The 16,159-nt window shown below is 31.5% G+C and overlaps 2 protein-coding genes and 1 long non-coding RNA gene across 7 annotated transcripts in view; 2 read left to right on the top strand and 1 right to left on the bottom strand.

Moving 5' to 3' along the window:
* The window catches only part of LOC130669052 (uncharacterized protein C05D11.1-like), a 230,564-nt gene that overhangs the window by 75,232 nt on the left and 139,173 nt on the right, over positions 1 to 16,159 (top strand). The gene's annotated exons all lie outside the window — the stretch shown is intronic.
* LOC130669055 (venom dipeptidyl peptidase 4-like) overlaps positions 1 to 16,159 on the top strand; it is a 152,133-nt gene that overhangs the window by 7,558 nt on the left and 128,416 nt on the right. The window contains exons 1-2 of one of the 3 annotated variants that reach the window (XM_057471728.1): positions 12,806 to 13,050; positions 15,530 to 15,661. The exons of the other annotated variants lie outside the window; for them this stretch is intronic. Of the exons in view, the coding sequence (XP_057327711.1) occupies positions 15,635 to 15,661 (27 nt within the window). The 5' untranslated portion in view covers positions 12,806 to 13,050; positions 15,530 to 15,634. Of the gene's footprint in view, positions 1 to 12,805; positions 13,051 to 15,529; positions 15,662 to 16,159 lie in introns of those variants that run through there. 3 annotated transcript variants of the gene reach the window in all.
* The window catches only part of LOC130669070 (uncharacterized), a 135,981-nt gene that overhangs the window by 1,131 nt on the left and 118,691 nt on the right, over positions 1 to 16,159 (bottom strand). For 2 of the 3 annotated variants that reach the window (XR_008990117.1, XR_008990118.1), the window contains exon 3: positions 6,397 to 6,693. This is a non-coding gene — a long non-coding RNA (uncharacterized LOC130669070). Of the gene's footprint in view, positions 1 to 6,089; positions 6,694 to 16,159 lie in introns of those variants that run through there. The other variant, XR_008990116.1, reaches the window with a different exon arrangement.

The following is a 16,159-nucleotide window of genomic DNA, read 5'->3' as shown; positions in this document are numbered from 1 at the left end:
TGTTGCTGCCACATATTGTCATGTAGCCGAAACATGACAAATCATGTGAATGCAACATGATTTTCTCATGTTACCGCAACATGATTATCATGTAGCCGAAACATGATTATCATGTGAATGCCACATGATTTTCTCATGTTACCGCAACATGATTATCATGTAGCCGAAACATGACAAATCATGTGAATGCAACATGATTTTCTCATGTTACCGCAACATGACTATCATGTAACCGAAACATGACAAATCATGTGAATGCAACATGATTTCATCATGTTTATTTACCAAGACTGCATCATGTTGCATTCACGATTAATTTTTTTCCGTGTTTGAATAGAATTTAAAATTAAAAAATTTTCTCATGTTTTAAATTTACAACATCATTAGCATACCAGAAGAAAAAATTAGAGCTTTCTTTGTAAACTAACGGATTTTATTTCTATTCACATTTTATTCTTTAAATTTTTTTCTGAACATTTTGTTCTCTGGTTTGGGAATAACAGATTGCATTCCCGGTAGTAACCACGTCTGGCCATTACTGTCCATATCCACTAGCCAAGTGAACCCACGGATATCCTAACAGTCGGAGGAACATTTATATACATATGCAAATTTTTCACTGGGTCATTTGCTAAGATGATAAAATCTACGCAGAATAGAGATTTTAATTCAAACAGCCAGCAGTCGGTCTGCTCGTAAAAACTTAAAAATAAAAAATAAAATAATACATTTTAATGCTTGAATATTTAATAAGTGAAAACAATTATCATTGTTATTATTTTTTAGTTTTTTGGGGTAATAATATTTTTAATTTATGAACCTTAAAATTTTAAATTTCCGTGGGAAAATTAATTAAGAGGGTTGTGATGATACTGGAGGTTAAAAATATATTTATTTCGACTGTTGTGAGTCTCGTGTCGAAAAATCGTAAACGTAAATGAGGCTATACCTTTGCTAAGTTTTAATTAAGTTTTACCACCTCCATTACTGTTCTCTAGCTCGTTTTACAACAACGACAACCACTTTAATGAGTATAAAAACAATTCTTTGGATTAAATTATTTTAAATTTTAAATAATTACTTTTTTTTATAAAACTATTGTTCTATTTATTTTAATTCGGCATTATCTTAATTAATACAAGTCGTTAGATAGGTGGAGAATTAAATTTATTATGAGTGCGGTTTAATTAAAAAATTACGTTAATTAAATTGCTCGAAACATGAGAAAATAATTAAATTAAAAAAAAAAAATATGGGAATCTTCACAGGGCTGTAACTTTTAAACTATTGATTTTATCAAAATTTTGCATGGTATAAAAATTATAGAAAATTTAATTGTCTATAATTTTTGTATCAGTAAAAATTAATCTAGGATCAATAGTTTAGAAGATATAGCTGTTTTAATTTTTAAAGTCACTGAAATTGTTTAAAAAACTATGAAATTTTTTGAGAGTCTGTAACTTTTGAATGAATGATTCAAAAATTTTTTTTCGGAGAGACCAAAGTTGTGGGAAATTCGATTCCTTTTTAATGAGCGTCTACGGGAATTAAATTGAAGTTTTTCTGTTTAAAAATAATATTTCAATTTTATTGATAAAAAATAGTGAGGATATTTGAAAGAATATTAATGTATCAATAAATAAATTTGTATATGGAAAACATTTAGCAATAGGGTCAGCGCTCCAATAACGTTATTGGTAAAGAATAAAAAAAAATGAGCGTTAATCACATCGTGACATCGATGAGTCGGGCACGGCTGTACCAATAACTGCTCCATAACTCCGACCCGAAATGCTTTCGATATTGTACGAAAAAGAGAATAAAAAGAAAAAAAAAATTATAAATAATAAAAAAACGGAAGAGGAAAGAAGTGGATATTTTTCAGTCGGGTTAATGGCCCGAGCGATATTGTTCGAGTGGTTTTCAGTTTTACTTTAAAACCATCCAGCCTCTCAGTTACAATTTAATGGCATTTATAAATGAAATACAATGCAAACAAATTTTATTATTTATTTTTTCGTCGGTTACAAAATAAAATGATTTAAAAAAAGTATGTCAACTTTTGAACTTTGACATGCATTATTAAATATTGCATACTCTTATTTTCTATTACAAATAGTGTATTATATCTTCTGTGATGTAAAAAGCGAGGGAAAATTAATAATTCTTTGAGCGAGGGATAAAAGAAGATGACAAAGTAATAGCGGATGCGTTCATTCGCTTTCAAGCATAAAACGTCTTTTAAGGTACACGAGAAGGCAAAGAATGTTACTTATACTTATTATTTTGTGTAAAATATTTTCCTCAACCGGGTCAAGTGTAAGTACGCAAAGATTCATCTAGAAATTTTTTAATAAAAAAAATTTATTATTCATCATTCACTATTTACTACGCTATAAATTTACTAAAAAAAGAAAAACAAAATTCTCCATTATATTCTGCGCACTCGTAATTTTGTGCCTGTTACATAACTCAGAGGCGCGGGTGATTGCGTTGATATTAATAGTAATGGTTTCAGTTGGTAGCTTGGCAAGTAAAGCAAAGCGATGGCACACACATGTCCGCGGTGATAGACGCGTTGGGTGCATAGGGGCCGAGTCAGCGGGCAGGATCAACGGAGCATCTCATTAGCGTGAGGAATGGCCCCCGCAAGGGCCACCAACACGCTAATCCATTCTATTTCATCCACTGATATGTTCTGTTGTGTTTAGTGTGTACAAAATACTGTAACCGCTTTGGTGTTATGTTGATGCTCTTCTATTCTCAGTTAGCAAACATAAACACACACACACATGCCCTTTATTACGGCAATCCGCTGGTACTACTTTAACAATTGATTCCCTTTGAGATTATCATAATGTTTAATTGTAATTTGTCTTGTTAATTGATTCCAATCCATCTATTTCATTTAATTAATTTAATTATAATTTATCAATTAACTTCATCTTTAATTAATAATTTCAAATTTTTTAAAAAACCCGGAAAAAATGGGACATGAAAATTCACTTTTTTGGTATTGGAATTCAAAGACAATAAAAAAGGGGAATAATTTCGATAAAAATAATAAATTTTTGTTGTTTCCTTCTGTTGGATGGAAAAAATAACGATTTGGAATGTAAATTTTTTTTTACGGGTCAAATAATTATTTTTATAACTCGAGCATGCAAATTGTAAAAATAATAATTTTTAGTTTTTAAACTACGCGCCAAGATAAATATTATAATATTTTTTCTAGATGATAAACTATAGAAAAAAAAGAACAGAAAACAAATCTATTGGAATCGTGATTAGTTGTCAGATCATCATATATATGATGAAAGCGAATGAAGTTTGAAATATAGGGGTCATATTCGGTCTCTTCGTGTCCGTCTCACTGTATCTGATTTCCATGATTTAACATTCCGATGAATAGCGGACATTTGAGAATAGCATACGCGGCGGTGGTTCATCTGATGGTTCGTTTGTTACGTTTACTATTTGAGAATGCAATGCTCGAATCGAATTTCAATTAGTTCATACATTTACTCTAGAATATCATTCTTTAGTACTCGGATGAACTCTTGTCTACTTTATATTTTATTTTTATTCTTTATCTTGTACTTTTATTTTTGTGTTTTTTAGTAAAATGCTGAATAAGCTCGGGTCTTTTGTACATAATTTAATGAGGTTGTTTCATCTATCCTGCTAATTCATTACAATAATAAATACTTTATTTTTTTATTTGCCGCGACTATAAAATAACATGATTAAATTGTGAGTTGCAATTTAAATTTTTTCCTTTGAAGGAATAAAAATGAAACAATAATTAAAATACGTCTTGTTCAGCGTCGGTTGTTTAATTTACAGTTCAGTCGTCTTAATCTTGTATAAATTGCTATTGTTATTATTAGTACCGTTATTGTAAAAATTACTATCAGTGAAATTAAAAATTTGTAGATCGAAAAATGAGGGCACTGGAATAATTAATAATTTGATATTTAATTTACGGTATGTCAGTGATAAAAAAAAAGTAATTGGATATTTGAGGTGGCCACTAAAGCTTTTTTTTAGAAGAAAGTTTATGAATTTTTTTTTAATTTTTTATAAAAGTTTACCAATAAACTATTTTTTATGGGAATATTTTGCATAAATACACCCTTTAAATACATATCGAGTAATGTCGACCACGTTGCCGTTAGAACCGCGTATCGTTCATAAATTGTTACTGTATCCCCCAGCACACACACCTGGACACTCATACACACATATAACGGTCAGGTCGATCGCATGTTCTGGGGTGAAGAGTCATCAAAAGACTTGCCCACAGTTCAAAATCGAGATTGGCATTTTAATGATACTTTCGATACCAATATGCACTTTGACCTTTTTTTTTATCGCTTATAAAATTTTTTCCCTTTTCCCTTCTACGAGTCTCACTACATAAAAAATAACCATCTCGAAAATAGTCCGTACTTGACTCTTTACACTTTACACTTAAAAAACTTAAATTACTTTTAAACTATACTTTGGTGTATAAAGTAAACTTTATATTTTTTGTACAAAACAAGATTTTAAACGAAATTGTCTATGTAATTTTTTGTCGTATCTCTTAAATATTTGCCAGAATTTAAATTTAAAAAAATTTGATGATGAATTTGTTAGAGATAGATCAATATAGATCTTGTATCCGATGCTCAAACGCCGCGAAAAATAATTACCTGTTTAGGGAGGCCGTCATGACCCGGAAATTTTTTCATAACGAAATCACATCGTGCCTCGATCTCCCCCACATAATATTCTTTAAATTAAATTTCTAGCTAAACTGTCAGAAATACGACAAAATTATCCATTACAAAATTTGTAGAGAATAAAATTTCCTACAAAAAAGTATCAGAAAAAATTCACCAAAAATTAATAACTTCTGAGTAATTTCAATAATAATTAAAAAATATTCTATCCACAAAAGTATTGATAAAAATAAAACACCTTGACCTTTGATAGCCCATAAATAATATAGTCCAGGCGTTTTAAAAAGTAAATACCTCTGATAAATACTTTAGGAAGCTTAAGATGTGTGCTGTGTAGGTGTAAGTGCTTTCTAACCCTTTGTAAGTGGGACTAATCGATGATGACATTGATTATCAAACGAGGCCGCGGTGGTTACTTAGCTATCAGTAGTAAAGGTAGAGGTAGAGGTAGAAGTAGAGGTTGAGGTTGAGGTATAGGAATAGGTGAAGTATGATGTAGATGATGTTTCGGTCGATGAGCTTTAAATTGACTTGATAGTTGCTCGTCTTTGGTCGTTGCTCGTTGCTTGTTGGTCATACTATTAAATGCTACGACGCGTATAGTCGCAAGGGATAGAACGATAGTAGAAACGACTGGACACACTGAGGTAGAGTAGAATGAGGTTCTGCTGTCGCTTTGGATCCTCATACATGGATTGAGATAGTTAGACCAGAGGTGTGATGGTACTTATGATACACAGAGCAGATCCGTTCTTTGCCACTCGGAACCGCCATCCAGAAACGTGTCCGCCATCCATGTGTTTCTATACATATGTATATATCTTCTCCACACTCCACTCGCCAAAAGGTAATGCGAGTCAGTCTGATAGCTGCATACCAGAGAGTGGACCGCAGATTCTGGATAGTGGATACGGTCACTTCCAAAAGCGTGAAAAGCTCCGCTGTCTGACGCTCACTGGAGCTCATGCAGAATAGAGACGCTTTGTTGTATCATTCAAATGTACATATTTTATATGTCTATGTATATTAATATGCGCTTTAACTTTGTCTTTGCATTTTAAAATTATACATAAACGTTTTCTCGTTTATTAGTGACCTTGCTTTGCTTTGCTTTGCTTTCCATTGTGTTTTATATTTTCCGTCGTTATTTAAAATTAATTTGGGGTGTTGATGAAAGATGACAACGAGTTTGGTTAATTGGGAAACTTTTATTTAAATTATATTTTTTAGGTAGAGCTTTTGATAAATTAAACTTCAATTTATATTTTTTTCCTTCTTTTATGAAAAGGCTTTTGTTACAAAAATTAACTTTTGTTGGGTATCATTTCAGACTTATAAAAATAAATTTATAAAGATTCAGGGTGATTTTTTTTACAAATTTTTGAATTTTTTTTTCTTTAAAAAAATTAAAAAAAATTTTTTTATTTCTCTTTTCGCTCGAGTTTTTTTTTGTAAATTAAAAATGAATGAAAATGAATTATGTACGATAATAATAAGTAATACAAATAAATTATTCCCTCAGATATATGACGCGAAGCTTTAATCTTGGACGTAAAAATTATAAATTATAAATTACGGTTATGAAAAATAGATATTTGATAAAATACAACATTAGAGAAAGTATAAATAGTAATGGGAGCGAGTATTACGGTAAAGGGTTGGCTCTTACGTTTGAAATAGCATAGAATGATCGTTCTTGTGGAAGGTAGGAACCTTTGGTAGAGCTTGGTCTCTTCAAAGCACCGTGGAATCCGTTGAGAAGTGGTTTTCTGAGGTTCTTGTATGTGCAACTCTGTTACTGTTACTCCGTTACTCTCTTATGCTTCTACTGGTTCTATTCTACTGCTGGTTCTTATGCCGGTCTATCTGCAGGGTAGAGTATTTCCTCGAGCTTTGATCCCACCTCTTCTCCTTCGTTGTGCCAAAGCACCACACGCCGTTGACTTTCCAGAAAATCTTAAAGGAACTGAAAATGAAATAAAAAATATATACCAAGTACGGGAATAAAAAGTATTGAGTCTTGAGCTGACGGTTAAATCTGAGTTATTCGCTGGAGATTTTTTTTTTTAATATTCCTGTCGTCAAATGGACTCGGGCGGTCGTTTGAGTGGTCACAGAATATTGAAGAAAATGAAAAAGTAAATAAAATATGTAGCGACGCGAAAAATCGTTGCTTCAAATGTTAAGACTTTTCTTTACAAGTGTTATATAACTTCTGACGTCTGTTTATTCCCACGGTTCCCTCTATATTACTCTAACAGCTAAAGTTTTACATTTTAATCTATATTTACACTTATATTTTGCCTTGACCATAGTGTTTTTATTCTTTAAATATTTATGCTAGAGTAAAAGCGTAATAACTTTTTTTTTCTCTGTAATTACATTTAATAAATTCTCTTTGTTTATTTATTGAATTTTAAAGTTTGAATTACGTACTTTTAAAATTTGTCTCAGTAAATTATTAAAAAGAAATCATTTTATAATTTTTTTTTTTTTATAAATTACCCAGTGGCCTGTACTTTTATTTCCATACATAAAGAAAAATTACTCTGATTATTTCTATTAAATTAAATTAATTTTCGACATTACCATGAATGCCGTTCTTATAAATAATAAAATTTTTAAGTAACACACGAGTACTTACAACGAGAAAAATTAAATTTCCATCAGCTTTATTTCAAAATTATATAAAACCAAAAGCTTATTATGTTCTGAACATTGTCAGAATATTAAATAAGCATTAAAAATAATACATACTCGCTATATTTATTATTTAAAATTAACCCAGAACTTTTACAGAGAAAAAAAATTATAAGCTCTTGTATTAATATTTTTAAATGATAATTAATTAAATTTATATTCAGTTAAACTAGAGCGTTAATCAAGAGAAAGCAAACAAAACAATTGGATTAAACAAATGAAACACAAACAATGACAAATGTACAGGCATAACTTTTGATTAAACTTAATATTTAATTAAATTGAGTTAAATATCAAGTTCATGTTTGTAGATGAAAAAAAAAAAAAGTCAAAGTATACTACTGAGTACAGAGTACAGAGTACAGAGTACAGAGTATTCAGTGGACAATGTCAGAGTACTGTAAGTATAATGCTGACTGGTAATGTTTAATTGAGGCTCGAGATTGTAACAGCATCAGCTATTCGTCTAGTTGACGCAGCTTTTGCTCAAGTAGTCGGTCTTATAATACTTGGGGCTCCACTTGGCTGTGGGTGGTTGGTTGGGTGGGAGTGTCAGTGTGTGGACTGCTAGCGAGACTATTATATAATAGGTAACGGGTCGACGTTATTGTGTGCATGGGATCCTCACCCCATTTCTGAATTCCATTTGACTTTATCGCCAAGTCCGACCTCTCTATTCAGACTCGCTCTGTGCTAAGATAACACGCAATCGTCTGGAAAGATATTTTCCTTTTCAGTTCGAGATATTATACATTCTCACCTTTATATATATATACCGTATATATGTATTTTACTTTTATACCCTCATTTTATTTTACTATTATTAACTTACTATTGATAATAACGCTAGTTATTTTTGTTATTTCAATAATATTTATCGTAAATTTTTTTTTTATTATTTTTGAGAATGGTATTAAATAAAATGGAGGTCAATGCGAACTTAAAATTTTTAAAGTATTCAAAATTGTACGGGCGTCTGAAGTGTAAATTTCTCAGATCGTTTTTTCATGGAGATAAAAATATATCTGGGGTAAAAATCGCGATTAGGTTTTTTTCATAATCAAAATTTGGATATCTAAAATATTAATATATTTTTAAAAATATTCCCTTATATTTCTATGGGCGGGTCGTGCATTTAAAGTTTTTCCTGTCATTATTTCATAATACGTATGATTAAAAAAATAATTATTTCCATAAAATCGTTGATAATTATACAGCTAATGTATACTCACTTAAAGACTACTACTTGCTTTTAGTCCATCATCGGAAAACTTTCAGCAGCATAAGTACTCGCCGTTATTACCGTCTCTCCTATCTGCTGTTGCAGCCTAAGTAAAGCAGTATACCGCATTTTTAACGACAAATCGTAAGATCAAAAAACCTTTTTCCATTAGCTTAAAAAATTTATTGCAATCGATTAATATTAATAGCCGAAAAGTATTGAATTATTTACTACAACGTCTGCATCATCATCGTAAATTTTACGGTTCCATTAATAATAGCAATAGCAATAACAATAACAATAATAATTATAATAAAATAATAAAAAAAAGCTTTCAAAACGAAACATGAAAGGTGATCATTTATTCGCGATATCTCCCGAGAGATTCGCTGAAATATTCATAAGCCAAAGATAAAAAAGCAGCACAGCTTAGAAAAAACTAAAAGAGGTACTGGGACAAAAAAATAAAAAGAAGGTTTCGAGTTGAAGGGAGCAGGGTGCAAGGTGTAAGGTGTAGGGCTTAGGGTGTATAGAGTATAGAATATCATGGTTACTCCCAGGAGTTTAAGTCTACGTGTACTTTACATTATAAATTCCCAGGTCTATATGGAAGCTCTTGAAGAATACCTTCGCAGTGGGGTCTTAAGCATTTGTACGTGGTCAAAGCGTCGACTAAATCCGACACGTGAGCTCATTTTTCTCTCTACTCCTATCTATTTCTATTCACAATCAAATATTTTCTCTGTAAATCTCACCCTTCTTAAAAGCAAGGTCTTCGGGATTATTACTTCCACCCTTTGTATTTATTTGACCACAGGATTGTTTATTCTTTCACTCAAATTAGATTTATTAAAAAAAAAAATCTGCAATGACTAATTTTTTTTTTTTGGTGACTGGAATTAATTTAGATTTTTTTATTAATTTTTACTTTATGGCTTGAGGCTGAGATTGATTTAAATTCGCAATCCAAAGGCATGTGATGCATTATATATATTATATATACATATATTTTCGCGAGTTGTTCTGAATATTTCTGCGACTGATATGACTGGGATGCAGAAAGGCTTTTTACGAGATCGCGCTTTCTAGCGCAGAAAGCATGAGAAAAATGTGTATGGATTTGATATTATATCTGTACGAGCAATATCAATCGATTTATTTTATTCATATTTATTATTTTACATAAATATATGTATATTTATTTTATATGAACCAAAGTAGAGCATCAGCTAAAAAAATCCTAGCGGATTTAAGCTGCATTATTTAGTTTAAACTAAAAATTTCACGGAAAGCTTCGCATTGTCGCAAAAATAATGTCAAAATAAAAAATAGTTTCGCATAGAAATATCACAATATATAATTATTGTGAGTTTCTGATATTAAATACTCGGGGTAAAATAGGTCACTTCAGAAATTTAATAAGAAAATTTTCTCGTCTCCATTATGTTTAATACAAATTTTTTATTTTTCTAAATTAATAAGCAATTTATTTCGCCTTCGCTTTATTTAATAATATAATAGTTAGATGTAATAGCAGCTATAATTACTAGTTTATAAAGCTTCCATCATTTTAGACATGTTAATTATAACATAGACGTGCAATTGATTAACTAATCAAATTTCTCTGTCATTAAATTTCGTGCAGAAGCATTTATGGCTTCAGTATCAATTTGTCTAAAGTTACAAGCATCGCAAAACCCATTACTATAAACAATAATTCTGCTGTCAGTAATTTGGTTAATAAAACATAACAAGAAATTACGAAATTAAATTTCTGTTGGTTGCATCTTGTATGCGGAGTCGCGGTGTATTTTCGCGAGTGAATAAATCGGACCCGTTGATTTACTCGGACAAAAAGTTTATGCGGTGTGAAAAAAATGTGGAATGGGCCAAAAGTTGAATAAAACGGCAGCTCATCGATAGGAGCTGTGAAAAAGTATTAAACTGGACCAGGAACTGCCGAGGAAGGGCAATAGCGTTGAGCTGAGAGATGAATCGGGTATTCGGAGCACGATTTGGGGCTTATTGCTTGCGATTTTACACGATCGCGGTGGCGAACCTGGGCACGGGTGCCTACTAAAATAAGTATTACAAAAATAAAACCAATAGAATAACAATGAAAATGCCCTAAAGTGTTGAAAAATCACCAAGTGACGCCTCTGTTTACCTGACTCTTGTTTGTTGCTTCTCTTTCTCATCCACTCTCGCCTCGGGCTTATTTATCAACTCCTACCTCATGCGTTATACATTTTATATATTTTTATTTTTATTTCCTTGCTCTTGATATCGAGGTCCATTGGGAATTTTTTTTCAGATCAACTACAGAGTAAATTAGACATTTGAATGCATACGTGATTTTTGTTTGATACTTTGTTTTAAAAAAAAAAAATAAATAAATAAATAAAGAAGAAGATTAAATTGGTGATCGCGAGTCGATCGTGTGGAACTGTCTTGTAGTCATGTAGTCTGTAGTCAGTGTATTAGGTATGTGTATATCGATGGGCGAATCAAATATCGATTACCGGGCACGAGCAATATGCAGTTTCTTGAGTGGGTTCTGGACGAGCTGCACGTGCGGCTATAAACCCGAAATTGCTTCTCCTGATCGCTTAGACACACTGACATCACTATGTACCAGTACCAGTACCAGTAACAGTGCCAGTACCAGTACCAGAGCTTTACTTTACTTGTGTCTATACACCCACTTGCTTTACACATTTACTCAGTTTGTTGGCTCTATGTAAGTAAATAAACTTTTCCTGCTACGTTACATTTACATAACTCGGTCTCGATAAAAAAATTTACTTTAACAAAAAACCCACAAGCTAACAATCATTAGACGATCGTATTTTTTATTTGGGTTGTCTCGGTTCCTGAAGCACCAGTCCAGACAGCGGCACAGAAACTGGGGAAAATTGGTTAAATTGTTTAAATATGAAGCCTTTGATCTACAAAAGTTAAAAAGTAATTCAATTGTCCTGAAGGCAGGTGTCGAGAAATTAACGCAGTAGTCTTCCCTTTGAGACCGCGCGGGCGATCTGCCCGCCGGGTGTTTGGTTCATTTGCCTTCCATCCGTCGTTCCTTCGCTCCTCAGTTCTCTGCTCTTGCTATCCCTCGTTGGCGCTCTTTGGCACCCACAAGAATCCGCCCGAGGGCTTTTTGATCTTCTGCGATGCTGCTGCGGTCCTACTCCTCTTCCTTATTCTCCTTCTCTAACTCTTTCCCTCCTTCTCCCTCTCCCTCGGCCTCTCACACATCTTATGTACTTTCTCTCAGCCTTTCTCTACTCAGCACTGCACTTTTTCACGTCGCCTGAAGCGGTTCTTTTGAAATACAAAAATATACTTACTCACAAAAGATCTTATTATCATTTTTTTATTCATCTAACATTTACATTAATAATTTTAAATTATAATTATCAGCTAACATTTTAATTTACTTTATTACTGATTAGTAAAAAAAAAAAAAATTAGTTAATTATTTTTCTTTGTCAATATCCCATCTTAATTAACTTTTGTCAGTCAACTCTTCTCATCCGATCCTCATCCTAAAACTTTAACTTTTTTATTTTCTTCTACTTAATCTCATCTCATTTTATCAACATTTTTTTTTATCATCTTACAACTGAAACGTTGTCCTCAGACCCTTTAACTTAAGACTAGCGAGAGTTAAACTGTCGTCAGGTCCACATTCAACAGGTATAACGTCGTCCATTGGAGTTTAAAACCATTCTTTTTATTTTCTGATCTCTCTTACACTCATGCCCACATGTATACATCTATTATATATATATACGTCAACACATATGTGGGTGTATATATATATGACTAGAGATCTGCGCATGAGATAGGCCGCGCCGGTAAAACCCGTAGATTTTGCGTTGAATTCGCGGACTCCCTCGCGAGTGTACCAGGATTCAGTCCTTTTTACAGGACACAGGATTCAGACAATCCAACAGTATACATATATAATATATATGTCATTTAGTATTTCTGCTCTACGCTTACTCTGTTCTATTCATTTTCTCTTAAAAGTTTACTCTCTCATTCATCTTCTCGCTCGCTCTTTCACTCACTCTGTACTACTCGAATCGTGCAGAGCATGCAGAGTCGACGCGCCGGCACATCTCCAGTACACTAGTTTAGCTCCGTAGCTCCACAGAGTTCTACAGAGCCACCCAGAGCTCTACTCAGCTTATTCAGTTCTCTACCGGGCGCCGATGGTCGCGCATCGTCCGCGATTTCGTCGTCCGCGTTTATACGCGATTTCAATTTTATTATAAATTATTTTTAGTTTCATTAGTTTGTTTTCACTTAAACTTTAATTACTTTTAAATAATTAGTATCTTATTTTAAATTTCAAAAATTCATTTTAATTTTATTTTTTTGTGACCACTGGAGGTAAATTTTCCAAAAATTGTGATTTGTGATTTTACTTTCCGTTCATTTATTTTTATGTGAAATTTGGAGTAGAAAAAATAAATATGACATAATATTTTATATTTTTTTTTCTTCCATAATTATTTGGTTTAAAATATTTACAAAATTTGAGTTCCGATTAAAAAAATAAATTTTAAAGTTTGAGTAGCTGATGTAAAAACGAGAGTCGGAGGGATGATTTAGATGTCACGTGTGCAGAGAAACGTCAATGACATGTCAATAGTCTTATGAGTTTAACTTTGGTTCGAATGTTGAGATAAATAAAAAATATGTATAGGATTTGTTTATGGATGGATGATTGAATTACGAGTGGAGAGAAATATTGTTGAAATGTATAAAGTATTATCGTCGCAATGCAGTGCACACACCCACTTCAAACTGCTCGAGTGCTCTTTCACTTTTATTTATATTTTTTTTTCATTTTTTCATTTTTCGAGAGCTTTGTTCGCCAGATGAGTATTGTGTGGTAATGAGATTATGCTAGATTTTATAATCAACCAGCTTTAGCGGATTCTAATTTTGGGATTGATAATTCTATTTATCATCATTATTACCCATCATTATCACAGAATCGTGTAAACATGGACATGCAATGCATATTTTATTATTTACTGCACACACAAATTTTTTATCATTTTTATCGCAAGTAAAAGTTCAAATTTCGAAATAATTTTTTTGACGGATATTTATTTAGTTTTCAAAATAAATTTATGAATTATTTTTTGTCAATCGTAAACATAAATAAACTTTTTGCTCTATTAATTTAAAAGTGAAAAAAAAAATACTTTTGGATAGTAAATTTATTGTAAAAGTTTTTCCAGCCGTAGAATTAATAAAATATGTTTTTTATTATTAAAAATAATCATTTGACTCATCGGCATTTACGTAATTCGCGGTTGCAATAATTATATAAATAAGAAAACAAGTAATAGATAGTTTATTATTATTATTATTTATTTGATAATTTCGTCACGACGATAACTAAACCCACTTGATGTTTCTGGTGATAACGTGGACATGCATTGACTGGAGCAAATTGCTGGCAATTGTAATATAACTCGTTTCCTTCTATTTTACGTTATCGCGTCTAGTGCAAATGCCTTGCCTCGGAAATTTACATTTTTAACACTTACCAATTTGTGACATTGACAGAACTGACATGAAAGGTCAACAAATTTTAAATTTGTATCACTTGTCATTTCAATTATTATTCAATATTTTTTTAAAATTTTTTTGATGAGTTCTATAAATAATTTGTTATTCAATGAGCATTAGAAAGTGAAAGTAAATTTTTTAAAAATAAATCTTAAACCGGTTGCTCAAGGACTGGGTAAATAAATATTTAAATATCACTGACATTTATTTAAATTGAGATTTATTTTGTTTCACTTCCTGATTTATATATATATTTATTTATTTATCATATATGCACATATGCCATTAATATATTTATATTGATGTGGACTTGTATTTGTGTCTGGTAATGTAGGCCGGAAGTAAAATCGCACGGCCTAACAAGGGGATCGTTGTTAGATTTTATTCAGCCGAGGGTCGTATTGGGTTTATGTGACGTGAGTAAGGTCAGTAACAAGGCCGATTTCTCACTTACTCAATCACTCTCTCCCTCTTTCTATTAAAAGTGTCCAATTGACCTTATATCAATATCCAATTTAATTCACCACTTTTTTTCATTAAAAAATATGTAATCCATTTTTTTACCAAAAAAAAAAACCTTCGAATTTCTCTTGTAATTTTAAAACAAATAGATTTTTTTTTTTCAGTAATGAATAATTTTACATGAAATTACAATAGATAAATATTTATTAAAATTAAAAGTTTGATAGCTAAAAAAAATGAATTTTTAAAAAATTATTAGATTTTCATTTTTACCGATTTTTCAGTTTGTATTGTAAACAAAATATTGAAAATTACAAACTCGAGATTAATTATTTAAAGTAACTAAAGTTTTATAGCAAAAAAAAAATATAAATTTTTTATGGCTGTCACATGCACAACGACATGATTTTTATGTTCGATCGAAATACATCTTCGTCAAAGTCACGAGCAACTGAAATAGTGACGTGCTCTGATGCCTCTTCGCTATAGCTTACTCTAACTCTCGTCTCTGGTATATAGTTACGTCCAACACATTTATTTCCACCCCCTTGCCGCGTTTGTAATCCGTTCTCTCGTTATGCACACCCTGATACCCTACACACCATGTACACCCTTTTCCAACTAGCACCATTTTACCTCTACCTACACCTTTACCATCACACTTTATACATTCTCTTTCACTCTCTCTCTCTCTCGTTCAACTCTAGCTGCTGTGAATTTTTATTTAAATACAAAATGATATTGCGCTTAAAATTATATAAAATAATATTTATTTTTTACACTCCGATTAGTTAATTTCTATATTTTTTTTGTGCTTGCAAAGGAATTTAAATAAATAGACGAGTGAAATTTTGAGTTTAGTGGTCGATTGTGAACAGAAAATAAATAAATAGATAAACAAAAAAAAAAAAGCTCGAAAATTGTCATCATGACGGAGGGCGGACTGAACGTCAGTGTAAGTTTTTAAAATTTTACTACTTTGGCTACGTGTATATATGGATGTAAAAACATTTTTACTTGAATTTAACTCGAGTAATTTTTCTTTGAGTGTCCAAGTCTTGGATTACGAGTATTTGATTTGTACTTTGGTTAAACTCAGCCGAGTGCTTGGCCAACATTTTTACACATTCAACTTTTAAAATTTTTTTTGGCGACCAAATTTTTTTTTATTAATAAAAATAAAATTTTAGAAACGAAAACTTTAATAATTGAGCAAAGGTAAAGTTTATATAATAAATGTTAATTGCGACTGGGGGATTGGATTGAATGGGAAATAAAAATATATAGTTAGATTGAGGTAAAATTATTGGGGAATTGTAAGAGAATGTACGGTGGCCTTGTAATCCTCGAGGTAATCTCTCGACTCGGAGAAAGTATGGCCTAATTTTATTATACCAATTGCTTTCAGGTCTTGTTTTAGTTTTGTTTTTGTTTTTTATTCAATCAACTGCAA

This window comes from Microplitis mediator, chromosome 5, assembly GCF_029852145.1.
Source record: "Microplitis mediator isolate UGA2020A chromosome 5, iyMicMedi2.1, whole genome shotgun sequence".
Lineage (NCBI taxonomy): Eukaryota > Metazoa > Arthropoda > Insecta > Hymenoptera > Braconidae > Microplitis > Microplitis mediator.
This window is presented reverse-complemented; position numbering and strand designations above follow the sequence as displayed.